The sequence below is a fragment of the Carcharhinus amblyrhynchos genome, chromosome 13 (assembly GCF_965287045.1).
Source record: "Carcharhinus amblyrhynchos chromosome 13, sCarAmb.v2.hapA, whole genome shotgun sequence".
Classification (NCBI taxonomy): domain Eukaryota; kingdom Metazoa; phylum Chordata; class Chondrichthyes; order Carcharhiniformes; family Carcharhinidae; genus Carcharhinus; species Carcharhinus amblyrhynchos.
In genome coordinates, this window is record NC_137336.1 from 3218167 (window position 1) to 3235136 (window position 16970).

At 45.4% G+C, this 16970-nt stretch overlaps 1 protein-coding gene across 3 annotated transcripts in view; it reads left to right on the forward strand.

The window, feature by feature from the left end:
* The window catches only part of LOC145351666 (protocadherin-1-like), a 385163-nt gene extending 370607 nt beyond the window's left edge, over positions 1 to 14556 (forward strand). For 2 of the 3 annotated variants that reach the window (XM_080201226.1, XM_080201225.1), the window contains one exon: positions 13754 to 14556. In XM_080201226.1, coding sequence (XP_080057352.1) covers positions 13754 to 14133 — 380 coding nt within the window. In that variant the 3' untranslated portion in view covers positions 14134 to 14556. The remainder of the gene's footprint in view (positions 1 to 13753) is intronic. The other variant, XR_013888439.1, reaches the window with a different exon arrangement.
* The last annotated feature ends 2414 nt before the right edge of the window (positions 14557 to 16970 follow it).

A 16970-nucleotide genomic window follows, 5' to 3' on the forward strand; every position in this document is an offset into this window, starting at 1 on the left:
CACCTGCTACGCTAATGTCTTTAGGAAATCTGCCATTCCGTTCCTGTCTGGCCAACATGTGACTCCAGATCAATGTAATGTGGTTAAATCTTAAATGCCACGTGAAGTGGCCTCGCAACCCAAGCCTTGCACTGTTCTTTGTCAATGTGTAAAACATTGAAAAATGTAATGCAAAAGGTATACCACTCTGCCCATTGCCCCTCACCCTCACACACATCCCAAATGCCTCACTCGTGCCATCTTATGTCCCCCACATATTTCCCATGGTGGCCCAATGCCCTCTCTGCCAATCCATCAAGGGAGAGGCCTGGACAAGTTGGGCCAAAAGGCCTGTTTCCATGTAGTAAACCTCGAGGACTCTATGTCCATTTATGCATCTTCATGGACAACCTGTGCACCTTGATCAATCCCCTCCTGGACCCCCATACCCTCCATGACCCCCTAATCACCCCCATCACCTTTTTTAAGCCTTTTATTAACAGTATCAAGTCATGCCAGGCCATTCCCCACCCAATACCATTTGCCTTTATCCCACCTCCATCCTAACCATTCACCATGGGCAAATCTCAGGCTACTTCATGGGAAGTTGATTGGTTGGTAAGTGGATTCTGATTGGTGGAGGTGTTGCCATGGACAATGCAGCATGGAATGATTTGCTGCTCAGCTTTGTTCAAATTCAAACCAGGCAAGTCAACTCTGATTGGTCAAGGCATTGAACTGGAGATCGAACCAGGGAATGACTGTTCCTCAACTTGGGCCAGGAAATGGCAAATGGAATTTAATGTTGGCAAGTGCGAGGTGGTCCACTTTGGTAGGAATAATGGTAGGAAGGATTATTACTTACGTGGTGAAAAACTGCAGCAGGCGACGGTGCAGAGGGACCTCGGAGTCCTTGTGCATGAGTCGCAAAAACCCAGCTTGCAGGTGCAGCAGGTGGTCAGGAAGGCGAATGGGATGCTGGCCTTCATAACGAGGGGGATTGAATATAAAAGTAGGGAGGTCTTGCTGCGGCTGTATAGGGCATTGGTGAGGCCGCAGCTGGAGTACTGTGTGCAGTTTTGGGCGCCGTACTTACGCAGGGATATTTTGGCCTTGGAGGGAGTGCATAGAAGGTTTACTAGGCTGATGCCGGAGTTGAGGGTGTTGAGCTATGAGGAGAGGCTGAATAAACTAGGCTTGTACTCGTTAGAGTTTAGAAGAATGAGGGGAGATCTCATTGAGACGTATAAGATGATGAATGGGATGGATAGGATAGAGGCGGAGAGACTCTTCCTGCTCAGAAAGGATAGTAGGACTAGGGGGCACAGCCTCAAGATAAAGGGGGCGTGGTTTAGAACGGAGTTGAGGAGGAACTTCTTTACTCAAAGGGTGGTGAATCTCTGGAATTCTCTGCCTGTTGAAGTGGTGGAGGCTACCTCGCTAAATATTTTTAAGAAGCGGGTTGATGGGTTTTTGATAAGAGAGGGGATTAAGGGTTATGGGGAGAGGGCGGGAATGTGGAACTGAGCCACGACAGATCAGCCATGATCTTATTGAATGGCGGGGCAGGCTCGAAGGGCTAGATGGCCTACTCCTGCTCCTATTTCTTATGTTCTTATGTTCTTTTGTTTGGTTGAAAAAGGTACAATGTGTGGATGTGCTCTGTCTCCAAAGGTATCTGAATTTCAGTGAGAGTGTGATGCCAGCCTTACAAACCGCACATCCCCAATACCTGGTCAATTGTATCAAACAACATGTCCCTTTGCGACAGGCAAAATATCGACTCTACCCAACCAGCCCGTACTTGCAAAACTTAAAGTATGCAGCTCAAAATTAGATGTGATTTTGTGACTGGACAATATCTGCTAACAAATCCTGATTGTGCTAAGATTACACATACTTGGGGTGGCACAGTGGTTAGCACTGCTGCCTCATAGCTCCAGGGACTGGGGTTCAATTCCAGCCTCGGGTCACTGACTGTGCAGAATCTGCACGTTCTCCCCGTGTCTGCTTGGGTTTCCCCCAGGTGCTCTGGTTTCCTCCCACACTCCAAAGATGTGCAGGTCAGGTGGATTGGCCATGCTAAATGGACCCTCGTATCGGGGGATTAACAGGATAAATATATGGGGTTATGGGAATAGGGCCTGGATGGGATTGTGGTTAGTGCAGACTCAATGGTCTGAATGGCCTCCTCTGCACAGTAGGGATTCTGTGATAAAACAAATTGAAGATTATCAGTCAGGCTTACAGTGTGGCACATTTACTCTTGCTGGAAGCCACATATATTCACACACACAGGACCTGGCCCATTGCAGATAGAAGGAACATGTCCACACAGTGTGCCTTTTACAATTAAATTAATTCAATTAAGGTTCTTGGAGTGGAACTTAAACCTGCAGAGTTCTGATGTTGACCAATGGCTAATATAGTTGGCGAGAGAAGTCCACAGTTAGGGAATCTAAATCTTGGCCTTTAGAAATAGGTGGCGTTGCTGTTTACACTCTGAATGGCAAAGGGGTGATGAGAAGGGTTTGGTGGGGGGAGAGCGCAGGGGGATGACGACAGTTTGGGAGGGGTGGGGTTGCACCCAATGTAAAGAATAACACCAGAGGCAATCCTATCAGGATTTCGTGTTAGCTTCACTAATGCTCGAATCAGGCTGAAAATAATGACAGAATGGTGCCTGTTGAGGGAGCCAGACAAGACTTCAAAGCTTGGAAATGATTGAATATTAACACCTGCCTGACCTGCTGTGTTTCTCCAGCGTTTACTGTTTTGTCCTGAAAATGTGAGCCTCTGGTTGTCCACTTTACAGACAAGGTGCTTTTGTGTGCAATTAATGAAATTACAGACACATTTTTTAACGTGTGACCTTGGGCTCGAACTTGTCCAAAAAGACTTGAAAAGCACAGCGAGGTAGAAGCCCTTCAGAATTACCTGTCATTCATTGCCACAGCACTTCTGGTAATGAGTACTGCAAATAGCAAAGCTGTTTCTTGCCATCTTACTGCACTAACCTGTTATTGTAATAATGACAGTGAATGACTACAGTGAAAGACAGCATCGGGGTCAGAACGAGCCTGGTGCAGCACCGATGTGTGTCAGAGCTTTGCTCAAGGCTTCCAGGTTCGCTACCGTCCTGTAAGGGAAGGAAATCGGCTGTCCTTACCTGGTCTGGCCCACAAGTGACTCCAGAGCCACAGCAGTGTTGTTGATTCTTAACTGCCCCTCTGAAATAGCCTAACACTTAATCAAAGGGCAATAGTCCTTTTCTATCCACTCTCAGTATTGCATAATTTTATACCCTTCAATTAAACCTCTGCTCTGCCTCCTGTATTCCAAAGAAAATCACCTCAACCCATCCAATCTTTCTTCATTGCTAAAATTATCCATTCCTTTAGAGAAGGAAATCTGCAGTCCTTACCCATTCTTTTCTACATTGTGTTCCAGAGCAGTGTGGTTGACTCTTGGAAACCCTCTGAAATGGCCTACCAGGCCACTCAGTTCAAGGGCAGTTAGGGATGGGCAATAAATGCTGGCCCAGTGACACCCAGATCCCAATAATGAATCCCAAAAAAATTCCTTGTGACCTCCTTGTAAGTCTCCTCTGTGATTTAGTGGTGTCCCCTGTATCGTCTTTCGAGTAACCACAATTGAATCACCAAGGTGACCAACTTTTATGAAAGGAAATAAGAGACACTTTGACCGTGGGACCCGGAGTGGATGGAGGTGCTATAAGATTGGGGTGTACAGGAAGCAGAAGCAGGTTTGCTTGTGACCATATGAGGTGTGTGTGTGTGTGTGTGTGTGTGTGTGTGTGTGTGTGTGTGTGTGTGTGTGTGTGTGTGTGTGTGTGTGTGTGTGTGTGTGTGTGTGCAGAAGAGGGGGGCATGGGTGGGGGGTGGTGCTTGGTGGGGGAGGCAGGGAGCAGGGTTCCTGCTGAGCATTAGGATCCGGGGATGGTTTAAAGCAACCAAAATTTAAACTTGCCGTGCAGAGTCACAATACTGTCATTTCTCTACTGACCCACAGACTTGTAGCCCCTTTCAAATCATTCAGCTAAGCCTACTCGGCTCAGCCTCAAGCAGGCTCTGCAGGAACTCAGTAAGGATCCTTAGGCAGCACCTTCTAAAACCAGGACCACCACCATCTAGAAGGACAAGGGCAGCAGATACCTGGGAACACCCCCCACCTGGAAGTTTTCACTCCAAATCAACCGCCATCCTGACTTGGGAATATATCACAATTCCTTCACTGTCACTGGGTCGAAATCCTGGAATTTCCTCCCTAACAGCTATGACGAAGGATTATCCAGATTTGAAATGTTGGGTCTACTCTCTCTGCACAGGTGCAGTTAGGGTTATTGAGATTTTCCAGCATTCTCTGTTCTGGTTTCAGAATCCAGTGCCTGCAGTATTTTGCTTTTATTTATAATGACAATAACTTAGCTAATGTACATCCCATGAAGAATTAAAAAATTGATGTAGTCATTATCACATTGTTCTTTTTGGGATTTGCTTTATGCATATTGGCAGCCATTGTTTACATTACAACAGTAACTAAACTTCAAGAAAGTACTGCAGTGATTGTAAAGAACTTTAGGGTATCCTGACGTTCTGAAAGGTGCTATATAAATGCAAGCCTTTCTTTAATTCAAAAGTTGAAGTTTATCTAAATGGGGAGAGTGCCAAAACCTGGAATCTATGCTGGAGCAGGTGGATTTGGTTCCCCATCGCATCTTGTCCAGTGTTCTGAAGCTCAGTGTGGAATTGCCAATGTTATGCTGGACTGTTGGCTTGGCCTCATTGGTCAGAAACTCACCTCTGAGACCAGATGATTCGGGGTCAATCCATCATTTTAAGGGCTGGTCCTTGAATGGAGGTGTCACTTTGGACAGAGATGTTAAGCTGGAGTCTCTGGTGGACATGAGAATCCCCTGGTTCTACGCAACAAAATGTAGGGGAGTTCCAGTGTCCTTGTTTTCCTCTCTCTGTCATCATCATTAAATGTAGATTAACTGCTCATCCATCTCGCTGTGTGAGCTTGCTGTGGGAAAATTGCCTGCCATGTGTGTGATACATAACCACGGCAACTGTACTTCAAAAGAAGTTAATTAAGCGTGAAATTCTTTACCTCACGGAAAGCACAGCATAAATGCAAGACAAATCTTTGTTTGCGAACACTCCTGAGAACTGCTTCACGAATTTTTAACCACATTAAAGGTGCGATAGGAATACAAGTTGATGTTATTGTTGCGGTCAATGCTTAATCCTTTACTGGATTTGTCACATGGTGCAGCCTGGTGTATTGCTGTTGGACAGGCCTTTACCTTACGGCCCTCTTCATGAAACGTTGCTTAACTAGGATAAAAGGGCCAGCACAGTGGTATAGTGGCACTGTTGCCTCACACTGCCAGGGACCAAGGCTCAATTCCGGCCTCAGGTGACTGTACGTGCAGAGTTTGCACTTTCCCCCCGTGTCTGCGTGAATTTCCTCTAGTTTCTTCCCACAATCCAAAGGTGTGCAGGTGAGTTGGATTGGCCACAGATCAGCCATGATCTTATTGAATGGCGGGGTAGGCTCGAAGGGCTAGATGGCCTACTCCTGCTCTTATTTCTTGTGTTCTTATGTTCTTAATAGCCATGGTTAAATTGCTCCTTCGTGTCCCAAATTATGTAGCTTAGGGGGATTAGCAGGGTAAATGTGTGGGGTTACGGAGATAGAGCAAGGGTGGGATGCTGTGTTGGAGAGTCAGTGCAGACTGGCTTCCCTCTGCATTGTAGAGATTCCATGATTCTACGAATTCCATCTAGTTGTGAATAATGTGGTACAGAGCAAGAGCGATGACAGTTCCTCTGTGTCTGGGGTTGGTGTCAATGGTTATCAGAGGTCTCTGTCAGCTGAACTCCCATGGAGTCATCACTGTCTTTCTTTCTCAAGAATGAAGTAAATGGTAAATCAATAAGAAGTGATTATCGGGCCTTTGTTGTTTCCATGGTTACGGGCCTGGTACTTGTACCTGTTAGGACTTACTAATATCAGCAGTTTCTACTTTGAGTAGAGCTGTTGAATGAGCTGATTGATGACTGGTTTCTGGTCAGAAGCTTTTCATCTGACAAGACAATCTTTCTTTCACCACAACCTCCTCTTGTTTTTATTTATTCCTGGTATGTTGCTTAGCCCAGCATTTATTGGCCATCCCTAATTAACCTCGAGAAAGTGGTAGTTGTGAGCTGTCTTCTTGCACCGCTGCAATCCATATGGTGTAGGTGCACCCACAGTGCTGTTAGAGAGGAGTCCCTGGATTTTGACCTGGTAACAGTGAAGGAACGGCGATACATTTCCATTTCTGGATGGTATATAGATTTTGTCACAAGTCTTCTGTTTTTTTTCTCAAATTTCTAAGATGAGTCCAGTGGTATTATTGCTAGCCTATCATGTCCAAAGACTCAACTGATGTTCTGGGGACCCAGGTTCTAATCCCGCCATGGCGGGTGGTAAAATTTAAATTCAATAAAAATAAATATTTGGAATTAAGAATCTACTGATGGCCATCAAACCATTGTCAGAGTCATGAAAACCAGCTCATGAATGTCCTTACCCAGTCTGGCCTACATGTGACTCCAGAGTCACGGCAATGTGGTTGACTCTCAACTGCCCTTGGGCAACTAGGGATGGGCAATAAATGCTGGCCAGCCAGTGATACCATGTCCCACAAATGAATAAAAAAATCTGGCGATTCTCCAAATGGTGCTCCCTTATTTCTGTCAGCCTCCAAATATTCAACCTCCCGGCACTGCTTGCTGTGCTGATGTTAAGACTCCGTTGACTTTTGATGTTTCCTTTCTCAGACACTTCAAACTATGGTACTCTTCACTTCCTTCAATCTGTGCTCCCCCTTGCCTCCTTCCCATCCTTGTCTTCATCTCTCTCTCCTCCACTCCAGCCTCGGTCCTCTCTTTCACTCAGTTCCTTCCCTCTTTCTCTCCTCCCTGCTTCTCTCCTCCTCCCTTCCTCCCTCAGCATCACCCCCTGCTCTTCAATCCTCAGCCCCTTCTTTCCATCAATCCCTGTCCTACTCTCCTGCTTGCTGCCTGTCTCAACCCTGGGCTTTCCACCTCCATAAAACTAACACTTAGAAAAATCAAAGTTTTGTACCATTTAATTGGTGGGATTTTCCAGCCCCCAACTTCTCCCTCTCTGGGATAGCTGGAACGGCCCACTCATGGCCAGCAGTGGAGATCTTCCAGACCCGCCGCTGTCAACAGGATTTCCTGTGGTTTGCACCCTCTGCTGTAGGTCCCACTGGTGAGATCAGCCAGAAAATCCCTTCCAATATCTCAGCTTCCTTACAGACCAGCCATGATATCATTACATGTTAGACTCGAGGGGCTGATTCTTTTACATTGCTGGGATTTCTTCTGACCTTGGGGAATTTCTCAAATCCATAGAATCATAGATTCTCTGTCCGACAGAAGGAGGCCATTCAACCCAATGATCCTGTACCGACAACAATCCCCCACCCTAACTCTGTAACCCCATATATTTACCCTGCTAATCCGCCCCCCCAAACTTGGGTCAATTTAGCATGGCCAATCAACATAAACAGCAAATCTTTGGACTGTGGGAGGAAACCAGAGAACCCAGAGGAAACCCACGCAGACACGGGGAGAATGTGCAAACTCCACACAAACAGTGACCCAAGCCGGGAATCGAACCCGGGTCCCTGGTGCTGTGAGGCAGCTGTGCCAATCACTGTGCCACCATATCGCCCAGTTGATTGGAAAGTTAAATTCCCAAAAACACTATGTGAAAAAATAATTGAGGAGAAAGATTTCTTTAACTTTGAGATTCTGTCACTTGCTTGATTTCACACCAATAAAGATTGCATTTCCTATGCGACCCAGGGAGGATGTATTTCTGTGGCTGTTTCCTGGAGTCCTGTAGGCAGCCCAGATAGAGCTGAGCTGGCTGCAGATTGAAATCCAAACACATTACAGACATTAAGATGTCAGGACTTTTAACTATTCATCAAAGAATGGCAACTACAGCAAAAGCAACTCAAATTTATATCATGCTTTTAAAGTAGTAAAGGACTGAAGGATGTAAAAGGGGGCAGAGGTCACTGCTTCACAGGTACTTTATCAGACAAAATTTGACACAATACCACAGGAGCAGATATTCAGACCAGTGACCAATAGCTTGGTCAAAGAGGCAGATTTTAAGGAAGAGCGAAGTTTAGGGAGGGAGGTTTTGAGTTTGGAGTCTAGTCAGTTGAAGGCGCTGCTGCCAATGGTGGGTTAAAACAATTGAGGATGTTCAAGAGATCAGAATAAAAGCTGTACTTATAAGGGTGTTGGCTTAATTTGTGCGGTTAAAGGGGTGGCACGATAGCACAGTGGTTAGCACTGCTACTTCACAGCATCAGGGACCTGGGCTTGATTCCCGGCTCGGGTCACCGTTTGTGTGGAGTTTGCACATTCTCCCTATGTCTGCGTGGGTTTCCTCCGGGTGCTCCGGTTTCTTCCCACATTCTGAAAGATGTGCTGGTTAAGTGCATTGACCCGAACAGGTGGCAGACTGTGGCAACCAGGGGAATTTCACAGTAACTTCATTGCAGTTTAATGTAAGCCTTATTTGTGACTAATAAATAAACTTTACTTTAACATCACTTTATCCACACAGGTCAGAAAGAAACCATCACACTGCTCATGACAGGAGTCTTTACACAGCTCATTCCCAAAGCACAGATGCCTCACAGCTGCCAGCAACCCAAGTATTAAATCATCCCAAGTTCAGTAACTTTCCCAGGAAGAGAGATTTCAAAACTGGAAAGTCTCCCTTGTGCAGCTTTATCAAATGTGGCTCGTTTACATTGAAGTGGCCATTGTCCTTGCGAAGGCCATACTTTAGGAAACATGCCTCCTACCGCCATCTTAACTCCTCACCCTGACCCTAACTCCTGTTCTAAAAAGCCCTAAAGCCTAATTTTGCGATGCAAGACTGGGATCTTTGCCACGGTCAAACATTTCAAGCAGTGGGTTTCTCAATCATTTTTCTAAGAGCTTTGAGATTGTACTCTGAAGAATATAAGACCAGGAGGCAGGATTAGGCCACCAGGCCCTTCAAGCCTGTCCTGCCATTCAGTACTATCATGGTTGATCTGTGCCGGCCTCAACTCCTTTTCTGTGCTATTTCCTCATAGCTCTCTCTCTATTCCTTGATGTATCAAAAATTTATCCACCTCCACTTTAAATATTTCCAATGATCCAGCCTCCGTTACGCTTTGAGGCAGAGAATTCCAGAGATTCACCACCCTCTGTGAGAAGAAATTTCTACACGCCTCAGTTTTAAATGATCTGCCCTTTCTCTTGTGGCGATGTCCCCCTGATCGAGACTCTCCCACTAGTGAAAACTTCTCACCCTCTATCCTCTCAAGCCCCCTCAGGATCTCCTAAACTCCAAGGAATACAGACCCAGACTATTCTATCTCTCTTGATAGGGCAACTCTGTCATCCCAGGAATAAGCCTGGCGAATCTCCTTATAAGGTAAGGAGACCAAAACTGTACATCATGTTCCAGATGAGGCCTCACCAACATGCCGTACTATTGCAACAAAACCTCCCTGTGTTTCAGCTCCAACCCCTCTGCAATAAAGGCCAAAATGCTATTTGCCTTCTCAACTAACTTGCTGGACCTGCCTGCAAAGTTTTAGGTTTTTAACATGGAAAATAAGAACAGGAGGAGGCTATTCACCCCTTGACCAGCTCTCCAATTACACCAGAGTTCATTGGCATCACAAATGTTCACGCAGTTACATTTGTTTTAACAGCATGTTATTGCCTCATTATTACTTACAGTTGATAAGTTAGACAACAGTTCTGTTATCATGCAGCTTCTGTTATAACTTTGAAGTTCAGTTTCAGTTTCTAAGCATTTCATTCCAATGGCAAGGATTCCTTTTCTCTGTCCTATCAAGTGTATATAAAATTAAAAACCGCTAGAAAGACTCAGCAGGTCAACTGGAGCAATGGCGAATGAAACAGAGTTTCAGAATGACTTTCTATCAGAACCATTTTCTAACAGAAGGTTCGAAACACAGCATCTCTCTCTCTCTCTCACCATAAGTACTGCTTGTTCTGTTTCCAACTATTTTTGTTCTTATTTTAGATTTCCAGCATCTGGAGTGTTTTGATTTTTTGGTATCTAACATTCTGCTAAACTCTCTCCAAAATTACCCACTGCCCAAGCTGTACTGAGAAAATTCCAAATTTATGAGCTGGCCTTTGCTGAATGGTCTCAACTTAGCTCCTGTTTAAAGTTTATTTATTAGTTTCACAAGTAGGCTTACACTCATACTGCACAAAGTTAGTGTGAAAATCCCCTCATTGCCACACTGTGACGTCTGCATGGGTACACTGAGGGAGAATTTAGCATGGCCAGTGCACCTAACCAGCATGTCTTTGGTCTGTGGGAGGAAACCGGAGCACCTGAGGAAACCCACGCAGACACAGGGAGAACATGCAGACTCCACACAGACGGTGACCCAAGCTGGGAACTGAACCCAGGTCCTTGGCCCTGTGAGGCAGCTGTGCTAACCACTGTGCCACCGTGCGTTTGTAGACTCATAGACTGATGCAGAACAGGAGGAAGCTGTTTGACCCGATATTCCTGTCTGTGAAAGAATATCCGGTTAGTCCCATTCTCCATCACCCCCCCCCCCCCCCCCCCCCGCCCCCCCCCACCCCTTCACCCCGCCGGAAATGTGTCTGTCAGATTTGTGCTGCATCAGAATTGTTTGTGATTATTCCCCACTTCGCTAAGATTATGATGAACTTCAGGGGGACATGGACAGCTGGATGAACTGGTGAACAGTGGCAGCTGAGGTTAATGCAAGAAAAGCAAGGTAACAGGGACAATAAGGAGATGGTGGTCAAATTTGAGAGGGGTTGCAGGAGGAAGGAAACCTGGAGTGTATCTGTGTGACTCTTTGAAGGAGAGTTAGCAAAGCAATTAATAAAGGGGCAGTTAGGAATGGGCAGTAAATCTGGCCTTGCTAGTGAAACCAACATCCCTTGAGTGAATGGAAAAATATGGAAGTGTACTTTATAAATAGAAGCACTGAGTACAAAAAGCAAGGGGTTCTGTTAAACCTTTCTAAAACACTAATTGGATTCCAGCTAGAGTGTTTTTTTTCCCTAATTCTGGGCTCTGCAGTTTGAGACAGAAGTGCAGGCTTTACAGAACATACAGAAAATAATTACTGGAAAGATGTTCAAACTGACAGGTTACATTTCCACGGAAGGACTGGCGAGGTTGCTGTTCCTTAGGACAGGAAAAGCTAAGGGAAGATACGATTGAGGCATTCAAAGTCATGAAGGGATGTAGATAGAGGATGGGAACCTCCGACCTCGCTCGTGGCTGGGATTCTCCGACCTCGCTCGTGGCTGGGATTCTCCGACCTCGCTCGTGGCTGGGATTCTCCGACCTCGCTCGTGGCTGGGATTCTCCGACCTCGCTCGTGGCTGGGATTCTCCGACCTTGCTCGTGGCTGGGATTCTCCGACCTTGCTCCCGGCTGGGATTCTCCGACCTTGTTCCCGGCTGGGATTCTCTGACCTCACCCACATCTAGTATTCTCCGACTTCACCCTGTGGCTGGGATTCTCCGATCTCACCCACGGCTGCGATTCCCAGACCCGCCCCGCTGCCAGGGTTCTCCGCCTTCACCCCGTGGCTGGGATTCTCTGATCTCACCTGTGGCTGGAATTCTCCGATCCTGCTGCAGTGGAAGGAGATTAGGCTGAGCGCCAGATTCTGCTCACTTGCGAGCAGTGATGGTGAAGCTTGCTAGACGGAAGAATTCTGGCCAGAGTAAATAAAGAGGAATGGTATCCAGTATCTGAAGGGTTGATATCTGAAGACCTTTGATTTAAGGGGATTGGCAAAGGAGCCAGAGGCAACATGTGAAAAAAAAAACATATTACACAATGAGAGATTAGGATTTGGAGTAGAATGCTGGAGAGAGGAATGCTTACGCATTCAAAAAAGAATCTGAAAAATACAGGGGGAGAAAGAAAATTGTAGAGATATGGGATGATGTGAGACTAACTGGAAGAGCTGACATGAGCTGGATGGGCTGAACGGTCTTGTTCAATGCTGCACTATTCTAAATTTGCACCCTCCCAGCACTCAGTTCTCCAGCACTGATATTAGACATGTGGGCAGTGAGCCAGTGGCTGACTGGCACCGACAGAACTGCATTTCATCATCAGTCAGCCCATTTAAGAGAGAAAATTGCTGAGAATGCTTATTCAGTTGCTTGCTTTTTTATGTCCACTTTGCGTTAAATTGCCAGAGCTGATTGTGTCTTCAGCTGTGCCTCATTGACAGGTGACAGTATGTTATTTGCTTGACAATTTGAGGGAGTATTTTCACTGACTGGTAATAAATGACTAGATTCGGCATTTTATAAACGCCTTGCCTTTTAACCCGGTGAGGGCCGTTATCTTTGTGCTGTAGTCACCAGCTCATCATTTGGCCATCACTGGAGGAGGGAAAGCAGGGGGAAGGCCAGAGGCTGAGAACCTGGTGTCAGTGTCCAATATTTCAGCTTCAGCAAGCGTCGAAGACTTTAATCATTATAACCATGGACATCACAGGGCAGTTGTCCACTGTCACTTGGTACTCCTGCACCCAGACTGATAGCGCACAACCTTAAAGGGCAGTGGAAGCAGATTCAGCCATACGTTTCCAGAGGGGAATCGATAAATTCTTGAAAGGGATGAGCTATGTGGCAAGAGCAGGGAAGTGGGGAAGTGTATAGTGAAGGTACGATGGACTGAATGGCTTGAGATATCCATGATGTCTGATTTTTGTTCAATAACCTCAGCTATAATCCGAATTTAAATCCAGCCAAATAAACTTGACTCCCTCACCGACAAACCAAACACGTTTACTAAACTGTAATGTCTTTCAACAGCAACCCACATTTATACGGGGCTTTTAACAGTATAGGATGTCCCAAGGAATCAAGGACATCACAGGAATGTTCCAAAACATAATCTGACACCAATATTATTGGCTGACAGCTCTTCAAGGCGGGGCTTCTACTCAGTGATGGACAGGTATCCCTCCTTCCGCCAATCAATGCTTAGAGTCATAGTGGTTTACAGCATGGAAACAGGTCCTTCAGCCAAACTTGTCCATGACGCCCTGTTTTTACCACTAGGCTGGACCTAATTGCCCACATTTGGCCCATATTCCTCTATACACATCTTATCCAGAGCTTGCTCGACTGTGAAATGACACTGGCCCTATAGGAGTCGAAAAAATGTGTTCCCCTCCAAATCCAGATTTGACTATTCCAATGTTCTCCTGACCAGCCTCTCATCTCCCACCTTGCATAAACCTGACCTCAGTTAAAACTCTGCCATCTTACACGCCCCTCTCTCCTGTGCCCACTGACCAAAATTGTGTCCCACGTAACAACACCTTGAATTTAAAATTCTTAACTCACAATTGGCAGATGTGAGTTTCTAGACTCTGGACCCTGAAATACCCAACCTAAAGTTCTCCTTTAAAACACATTGCCAGATCTCATTGTCCAAGCTTTTGTTACCTGTCTTAATATCTCCTTATAGGATTCAGTGTCATTCTGCGATGAATCTTGGAACATTTCACTACATTATATGCTTTACATAAATGCAAGTATGTTGTTGTGTGAGAACAGGCAATAAACAAATGATTTCTTTTTCTTTTTATTTGTCCGTGCAGATCTCAGACCGCTCCCTGACGTGGCTATGACTGGGAATTGCACAAGAGAATGCACAGAGTTTGGTCACTCCGACTCTTGCTGGATGCCTGGCCAACCATCCCCCAACAGGAAGCAGAAGAACGCCCCCAAACTTTCCACCTTTGTGCCTTATGAAGAACGGGGGAGCCAGGATCGCCTCACCAACATGAGCCCACGGCTCATGGAAGATGCCAAAATGGCCAACATCCGCTTCATACCGACACACAGTGCCTTCCCCAGTTCAAACCACGAGCCCAACAAGGACTCGACTCTGGAAGAAATCCCACTCAGCCAACCGCCTGACTACCAGCACACTACTGGCCCTGCGCCAGCCTGTTCCAAGCGGGAGATTTATCTGTAAGGAGAGACGGAGCCTGCTCTGTGCCTGTTTGAAGCTGTTTTATAACCACACGAAAATGCAAGAGTTGAGAAAAGAAAACAGCCAAGAGGAACGTACGGTGGAAATTAAAAATACACAAAGGCTTTATTGTCCGCAGTACAATTCTACAACAAACTGGAATTTTAGATGAATGGACGGGATTAAAATGGGGCCGATCCAATTGCGTAATGTCCAGGGTTTCCACACCGTTGGCAGAATCTCCAACCCCAGGGATTGCCAACAGCGGAGAACAAACACAAGTGGATCAGCAGTCAAAACCCAAACCTGACTTTGGTGACCCGTGAATCATTTCCATCGCTGCCGAACTTCTTAACCGCATGCAATCGATTCTTTTTTGTTTTTTTTTCCGTTCCTGTTTCTTGTGTGTGTGTGTGTGTGTGTGTGTGTGTGCGTGTGTGTGTGTGTGTGTGTGTGTGTGTGTGTGTGTGTGTGTGTGGGAGTGGGAGTGGGATGGGGGAGTGGATAAACACAGTCGATTCATGTCATGGCGGTGATGTTGTGGGAGGGGGTAAACCAAAAAAAAAGAAACCTACACTCTTGTAGAACTGAGCGATTCAGTGCTTCAATCTCGTTGTCGAACACACATCTGGCACATGTTTGCCCTAACCGCAGGGACCAATCAACACAGAAGCGTGTGAGCGTTGCTGTACTCTTGTGTAAATATAACCTTCAGATGACATATGAATTTCACCTCGTGTGGTTCCAAGATTGGGAGAAATCTGTTCCACCTCGGTCATGTTGCTCAGCGGCGCGAGGCAAAGCGATCTTAAGTTGTGTTCATTGTTTTTCTTCATGTAAATAATTTGAAAGGTAGCGTTGCAAAGTCATTTTGTAAGTGTAACTGCAGGAGCCATTCAGTGAACTGTTTAAATTGGTGATGGTTGGTTCTGACATTTGCCATTTCTGCTACACACGGTTGTTTGGAATATGGGCGCTAGTGAACCATGACCATTCTCCCTTCTGCTACATACTCTTTCTCCCTTTTTCTCTTTTAAAACAATGCAAAACATGTCACATGCTGTTTTAAGTTCTGTTATTTACTTGTCAGTTGTGGCCTCTGTTGCCAGTGTTGAAAGGGCAGTGGACTCTGCTGGGTCCTGGTCTCCCGTTCTCTGGGATGCTCACAGCCGTTGCTGGATTTGTCGTCCATCCTTGCTTGCATGGACATGATTTAAATCATCAATGTGGACACTTCACTCTGCACTCACTGCAGAATATAAGAACTGATTCCAGAGCCATGGGCTTGTCAGCTTTCCATAAGAGAGTTTATAACTTTAAAATGGTATAATTGTGTGTGTGTGTGTGTGTGTGTGTGTGTGTGTGTGTGTGTGTGTGTGTGTGTGTGTGTGTGTGTGTGTGTGGTTTGTGTATATATGAGTCTAAATGCTGATGTGCATGAATGCGTGTGCGTGCACATGTGCATGCATATACATGTGTGCAAATACATGTGTACATGAAAGCGTGTGCATGCATGTGTGCATGAAAGTGTATGCGTGTGTGCACATGGATGCATGCATGAAAGTGTGTACATGTGTATGCTGATGGATGTGTGCATGAAAGTGTGTGTGTGTGCACATGTATGTGTGTATACACATGTATGCATCTGTATATGTGCATGAATGTGTGGGCATGCATGCATGTATGTATGTCTACATAATTGGCTGAATCTCCCAGGGGAAAGGAAGGGCAACAAGATGCTTTATCAGCATTGGCTGCAGATGACTCACACATGATCAGAGGGGCGGTTTTGGTCCCCTCCTCCCTCTTTGCCAGTGAGCAAGATTGTTCCAATACTTTTAGATGTTTTTGTTATGCAATGGTCATTGTGCCAATTTTATAAAAAAAAGTATCTTCTGTGAGCTTTTGGCACTAAATTGGTCATGGACTCGCACAGATAGTTTTGACATACTGATGTCCTCCTGAAGTCCATTCAGATGGTGAAAGTGGAAGGTTTTTTTTTAATATCAAAGAAATACCATCCAAATTCCAACTTTCATCAAGCCTGTTCCATTGCCCAAGAAGTTTAAGGGCACCTTAAATTAATTTCATGACCCGTTACGGTTCACAGCACTGCTACCAACTGTTCATTTTAAAACTTAGTTCAATAACCCAATGACTAGTCTCTGTTTATGGTCTTATTTGTGGCCATTGTTTTCAAATACCGCACCCTTTCCAATCGTACCCACTTTCCGACTTCCGAAGCTCAATTAAGGGATGGTGGTGTATATGTATAAATAAAATTGTTATGTTCGCATGATTATTGCTCTGTTGTCACAAAATATTTGCATTCTTCTTCGTGCGTATGTATTTCTTTTATTTGTTTCCACATCTGTAATAGAGCCCTGCTAAATCTGTGATCAGACCTCATCCCTTTCAGATTCCGAATTGCCAAGCTTTGTGGCAGGGTTAGGGAAGCAGTACTCGTTTTGTGCCTTGTTGTGTGAATGGGTGGAGATGAGAGCAGGGATGAGCAGTGAAAGAGAGATGGGATGGTTCATTCAAGCCTCTACCTGTAATCTGCAGTGCTGTTCGCGTGTAAGATTAATTAGTCAATACTGAGGGTATATTTTTGAAGAAGGGAAAATCTTGGTGTATTAAAATTGTGGAATTCACACCATTGAACAATTTCTAAACTCCTTACGTTGAAAGTTTTTGCAGAAATCAATCAAATTGTGCACCCTGAACCCATCGCAAATACACTGGATGTCTTGAATAGAACCTTTGGGCTTCAGTTCTTTTTGATTGCAAAAGACAGATTGTGCTCTGGATTAGGGGGGTCCCGGAGGAGGTACTGTTCG